This window comes from Dama dama, chromosome 4 (assembly GCF_033118175.1).
Source record: "Dama dama isolate Ldn47 chromosome 4, ASM3311817v1, whole genome shotgun sequence".
NCBI lineage: Eukaryota > Metazoa > Chordata > Mammalia > Artiodactyla > Cervidae > Dama > Dama dama.
Window position 1 is genome coordinate 63,056,804 of NC_083684.1, and position 6,366 is coordinate 63,063,169.

Sequence of the window (6,366 nt, forward strand, 5' to 3'; positions counted from 1 at the left end):
TCATCTCCAGTGATTACTTTTCTCAATCACAGTGAGAACTGAAAATCTCCTCTTGGCCTGTGACAACTTGCATGAATCAGTTACTATTGCATTTCCTGGGGGCCCTAGGAAAACTGTGCACATTTCTGAATAACTCTAAGACGCTGCTATTAAAGTTTCTTTCTACCGCTAGATGGTAGTAAGTGAGTGGACTCGTAGACATACTGCCAAAGTTGTAGGAATACTGTGGACAGAGGGTTTTTTTCTGACTTATAATTTCTAAAACACTGGAAGCTACAAATATGATCTTATACATTTTAAATTTAAATAATTTCTTCACTGCATAAACCAAAACCTCCCTAAAGAGAAAGAATGCAAATCTCAGTGTTACTTCAAAGTTTCTGTTTTCTTCATATGAACTCATATGAAATGTTAAGTGTATTTGGTGCAATTCCTCAATGCTAAAAGACTTCAATATATTCAATTAGCTCAAAGAATTTTCAAATAAATTGGCATAAGAGCTTAAAACATTTTCCACTATATTTTTTAATGGTTTCAAGCTGTTACAATTTTAGATAATATAATCTTTTTAAAACATTCTCATTGGAGTATAACTGGTTTACAATGTTGTACAGCAAAGAGAATCGGTTTTTGTATATACCTACTCTTTTAGATTTCCTTCCCAATTAGATCTCCACAGAGCATTGATAGTGTCCCCTGTGTTCCCACCATATTTTTAAAATCTCATTTCTTATTTAATTTCTCAAGAACTACTTCTTCATTAATTAATCTTGTTATGAGCTTCCCCAGACTTTGTCCTATGTGTCCTCACTTTCTGATTAGACCTACGTCAGTATCATTTATGATGTTTAGGTTGGAACATCTAATGCTACTGCTGCTGCTGCTGCTAAGTCGCTTCAGTCGTGTCTGACTCTGTGCGACCCCATAGACAGAAGCCCACCAGGCTCCCCCGTCCCTGGGATTCTCCAGGCAAGAACAGTGGAGTGGGTTGCCATTTCCTTCTCCAATGCATGAAAGTGAAAAGTGAAAGTGAGGTGGCTCAGTTGTGTTCGACCCTTAGCGACCCCATGAACTGCAGCCTACTAGGTTCCTCCATCCATGGGATTTTCCAGGCAAGAGTACTGGAGTGGGGTGCCATTGCCTTCTCTGAAACATCTAATAGGTCACACTGAAATAAGAAGTGGGTTAAAGAGTTAGAAGGCACCTAGCGGCGTCTCCATTTCAGATGACTTAAGTCAGAAAGCAATCATTAGACTGCTGACTCCTCTTCATTTAGTGGTTCTTGTAGCTTTTTGTCTTGCTCCTTCCTCTACACCATACTTCTCTGTCCTCTCGTTTTGTCACATTTTCTGGGTTTGTGGTCTGTTCTGCAGGCTGCAGGATCCTAGCTCCTCTTGCTCTGTTGTCTTCCCCCTGGAGGGTGAGGTCGGTCCACAGGCTTGTGCCCTTCTCCCCTTGATCTGGGCTTTGATTGCTGTTACTGTGACCCGAGCCTGCCCTGGATGTTGAGGGGAGCTTCCCCGTGGCTCTGTGGCTGTCACCACCCTGTCTGTGGTGGGTCTGCTCCCTGGTTGGTGGAGTAGAAGCCCCCAGATCTGTTTCTTCACTGTGATTCTGATCTGTGGTGGAGGCAGGTGGGATTGGACCACAACCCCGGGAGAGAAGCCCCTGAGGACTGCTGCTCTGGGGATGTTCCCCTCGGGGTGTGCTCACGCGTTGTGTGAGTCTCATGTGACCCTGGTCGGCACTGCACGTGGCCCCACCTCAACCGTGGGCATCTCTGCACATGGCCCTGGTGTCTCTCAGATGTTGTTTTCACCAAGTCACCAGCATAGATCCAGTGAAATCAGGGCCCAGAGTTGCTTTCATGGAGCTGGATCCACTGTGGTGCTATGGGGCAGCTCAGACTGTGGCCTGGCCCCACCCCCTCATGTACATCCCCACAAAGTCTACAGTTGCTAAAGCTACACCTCCATGACTGGGGGAGCCCTGGTTGTCCATTCAGATGCTCTATAGGGACTGAGTTGACAAAGTCCATGGCGGGTGTAAAAACATGGTTTGTGCAGCTGTGAGGAGAGACTTCAGGTTTTCTTCCTTAACCCTGGGGCTCAGCTGTGCTTTTGGCTCCATTTGTGTGTGTGTGTGTGGCCCACTCATAGGTGTCTGCTCCAGAGGCTGCCCCAGAGCACAGGGGTCTGCTGATTGTGGAGGAGGTGCATGGGGGAGGCCATGGTGGGGGCTCAATAGAACCCACCCGGGTGGCAGCCCTTCCTGCAGCCAGGGAGAAGGGACCAGCACCTGGGGAGAGAGGCTGCAGTGGGGTTCTTCCCTTCGGACATCACTCAACAATGGCGCTTTGCTCTATGGTGGTTCAGGTTTCCTCCACAAGCAACCCATTTATAGAGCTCCTCCCTCCCTCCAATCCCCTCAGGATGTCTCCTCACAGCCAACAGCAGTCCTCTGCCTGGGTCTGCTCTCCACATCCCACGTTCCAGCACCCAGCCCTTGGCTGCAGCGGTGGACACCCTCTCAGGCTGGGTGGGCAGGGCAAGGGTCAGTATCCCATGTACAGGTCTCCTCTGCCACAGTCTGTTGTGGCAGACTCTGCCACAGGTGTCCTGCTGCCACAGACTGTTGCCGTGTTCTCTTCCCACAGAGGATGAGGCTCCCCTTCTGTCCCAACTGGGCTCCCCTAGTGAGGGGCTTCTCCGGACATGCAGACCTCCTCTCTTCAGATCCCCCCAGGGTTGCAGGTCCCATCCCACTTCCTCTCCTCTTCCTTCTTCTTTCTTTGGTCCTACCTAGCTAAGTGGGAATCTTTCTTGTCCTTTTAGGTGTTGTAGGTCCTCTGCTAGTGTTCAGAGGGGCCTCTGTGAGAGTTGTTCCATTTCTGATGTATGGTTGATGCATTTGTGGAGAGAGATGAACTCCAAGTCTGCCTAATCCTCTTGCATCTTGATTCTTGTGTCTCTATTTTCTCTACATTTTTAAGGATATTCACTGAGAATAGTAGATTTGATATTTTTTACTTTGATAAACTTTTATTTGGTATTTTTCAGCTGTGTCTTCTCACAACACCCGTGCTTTGATGTCAAAGAATCCAAGGTTAGAAAATTTAATCCAAAAGGCAAACCTAGGAACATATGAAAGAGCTCACCTTGGAAATGAACATTTAGTGAAAGACCAGGAATATACGGGGCTTTGTAAAAGACCTAGGAGATGTTTATATGGACATAAAGGAACTGAGACAGTTTCACATAATGCGGACATTACTGCCAAAAGAAATGAGCAATGTAAGTCAAATTGGGGAAAACACCCATTTCAGTTATCAACATCTGCAGAGAAGTGTATCTTTTCAAGCAAAGGCTTAAATCATGTTTTGAAACATACACGTTCTCTGAAGGGGAATGTGGAAAATCTGGAAAGTCATCCAGTCTCTACTGCAAATACTCATTCAAACCACTCTGAACACAGGCTTCCATTACACATACATTCAAGCACGTCTGAAAACCAGAAATTTAAAAATGATGGGGAAAACTCACAATATAATCATTTTGAGGGATCTGTGAGCAAGGGGTCATTATTCTTCCACCAACAGACAGTTTCTCTCTGTTCCAAAATGTGTAATGTTGATAATAATGGAAAAGAGTTAATCCCACCATCATTTTTCAATACACATCATGATATGGTTACTATGGAACAACTTCTCACATGTAATAACACGAATCAGGCCTTAAGCAAGAGCTCTACCCCCAATAATTACAAGAATATTTATGATGGAGTGAGAAGCTATTCATGCAATGAAACTGGGTCTAAAACTGAACAAGACTCTAACCCTATGAAACATCAGGGACCTCAATCTTCAGACAAGGATTCTAGAAATAGTACATGTAGGAATATCTTTTATCAAACATCAGGTCTTCCACTAAAGAAAAGTACACATACAGGAGAGAAGACTTATAATTGTGAATATAGTGATATTTCTAATCAGTCTTCAAATCTTACTCAACAACAGAATATTCAGGATCCGCAGAAAAGTTACAAGTGTAAGAAATGTGAGAAAGCCTTTACTAACTCATCCAGTCTAAGTAGACACAGGAAAATTCATTCAGGATGGAAACCTTTCAAAGGTACAGAGTGTGGCAATGCCTCTAATCAGAATTCAAAGCTTAGTCAAGATCGGCAAATCCACACTGGCAAGAAACCTTATGAATGTAAGGAATGTGGAAAAGCATTTATGTCTTGCTCAAATCTTAGTCAACATCAGCGAATTCATACTGGGGAGGAGCATTATAAATGTACTAAGTGTGGCAAAGCCTTTAATCAGAACTCAAAGCTTACTCAACATCAGCGAATCCATACAGAGCAGAAACCTTACAAAGGTAAGGAAAGTGGCAAAGCCATTTTTAGGTGTTCACATTTCAGTCTGCATCAGCAAGTTCATGCTAGGGAGAAACCAAGCAAATGTAAAGAATGTGGCAAAGTGTTTCCTTGTAGCTCATGTCTTACTCAATATCAGGTAATTCATATGCAGCAGAAATCACACAAATGTATGAAGTGTGGCAAAGCCTTTAATAAGAAGTCAAACCTTAGTCAACACCAGAGAATTCATACTGGAGAGAAGCCTTATAAATGTAAGGATTGTGGCAAAGAATTTAAGCAGTGCTCAGGTCTCACTTACCATCAGAAAATTCATACTGGAGAGAAGTCTTATAAATGTAAGGATTGTGGCAAAGCATTTAGACAGCACTCATGTCTTACTAAACATCAAGTAATCCATACTGGAGAGAAATCTTATAAATGTAAAGAATGCGGAAAAGCCTTCAGTTACTACTCAACTCTTACTAAACACCAGCGAATTCATACTGGAGAGAAGCCTTATAAATGTAAAGATTGTGGCAAAGAATTTAACCAGGGCTCAGGTCTCACTTACCATCAGAGAATTCATACTGGAGAGAAGCCTTATAAATGTAAGGATTGTGGCAAAGCATTTAGACAGCACTCATGTCTTACTAAACATCAAGTAATCCATACTGGAGAGAAATCTTATAAATGTAAAGAATGCGGAAAAGCCTTCAGTTACTACTCAACTCTTACTAAACACCAGCGAATTCATACTGGAGAGAAGCCTTATAAATGTAAGGATTGTGGCAAAGAATTTAACCAGGGCTCAGGTCTCACTTACCATCAGAGAATTCATACTGGAGAGAAGCCTTATAAATGTAAGGATTGTGGCAAAGCATTTAGACAGCAGTCATGTCTTACTAAACATCAAGTAATCCATACTGGAGAGAAATCTTATAAATGTAAAGAATGCGGAAAAGCTTTCAGTCACTACTCAACTCTTACTGAACACCAGCGAATTCATACTGGGGAGAGGCCTTATAAATGTAAGGATTGTGGCAAAGACTTTAGGAAGCACTCAGGTCTTACTTACCATCAGATAATTCATACTGGAGAGAAACCTTATAAATGTAAAGAATGCGGAAAAGCCTTCGGTCACTACTCAAGTCTTTTTCAACACCAGCGAATTCATACTGGAGAGAAACCTTACAAATGTAAAGAATGTGGAAAAGCCTTTATCAAGAACTCAAATCTTACTCGACATCAGAGAATTCATACTGAAAGAAAAACCTTATAACTGTAAGGAAAGAGGCAAAGGCTTTAATCAGAGCTCTCTCCTTACCAAACATCAGAAAACACATACTGGAGAGAAACTCTAGTAATAAAATAAGTGATGGAAGAGGTTTGTCCTAAAGATACACTTAAGAAAATACAGGACCGTTTATTTAAGAAAGATAAGAAATGACATAAAACAATGTAGGGAAGTATTTAATGAAAGTTAAATCTAAATAAACACCAGATATTGCACACTAGAAAAAGTGAAAGTTGCTCATTCGTGTCCAACTCTGCAACCCCAGGGACTGTGCCCATGGAATTCTCCAGGCCAGAATACTAGAGTGGAAGGTGGATTCTTTACCAACTGAGCTTTCAGGGAAGCCTGCACACTAGAAAGCATTTCATCAATACTTTTTTTTGAAGTTCTCTTCAGGAGAAGTAGTGTAGACAGTAATCCATAGTTAAAACACAGAAAATTGATATGTTAGTATGGATCACAAGATGAAGGGTTGGTATTTAGAAATGTACAATTATTAGCAATATATCTTTGTTTATATTGACACGATTTGTGATTATTTGAAAACCAAGATATGTTATTGAACTCTCAAATTACTCCATGCGGCTATGCTTCATTTTTAGTGTGTATGCAAAGTTATGTTTTTGATGATTGCTACTCAAAGATGAGACAAGGCCTTCTATCCTAGAGAGAAATCATTTATATTTATTCCCCACTAGGAGATTAAGGAC

The 6,366-nt window shown here is 42.1% G+C and overlaps 1 protein-coding gene across 1 annotated transcript; it reads left to right on the top strand.

Annotated features, from left to right (window-relative positions):
* Positions 1 to 3,838: 3,838 nt before the first annotated feature.
* On the top strand, positions 3,839 to 5,641 carry LOC133055144 (zinc finger protein OZF-like). The gene is made up of 2 exons (XM_061140597.1): positions 3,839 to 4,771; positions 4,940 to 5,641. Exons 1-2 carry the CDS (start codon positions 3,839 to 3,841, stop codon positions 5,639 to 5,641), a joined length of 1,635 nt encoding a protein of 544 aa, XP_060996580.1.
* The last annotated feature ends 725 nt before the right edge of the window (positions 5,642 to 6,366 follow it).

What these genes read in the sequence shown, in the direction of transcription:
- LOC133055144 (XM_061140597.1), top strand. Translation starts at nt 3,839, where the DNA reads ATGAAACATCAGGGACCTCAATCTTCAGACAAGGATTCTAGAAATAGT. An exon ending in CATGTCTTACTAAACATCAA is followed by an intron (nt 4,772 to 4,939) that starts GTAATCCATACT and finishes ACTTACCATCAG; the next exon opens with AGAATTCATACTGGAGAGAA.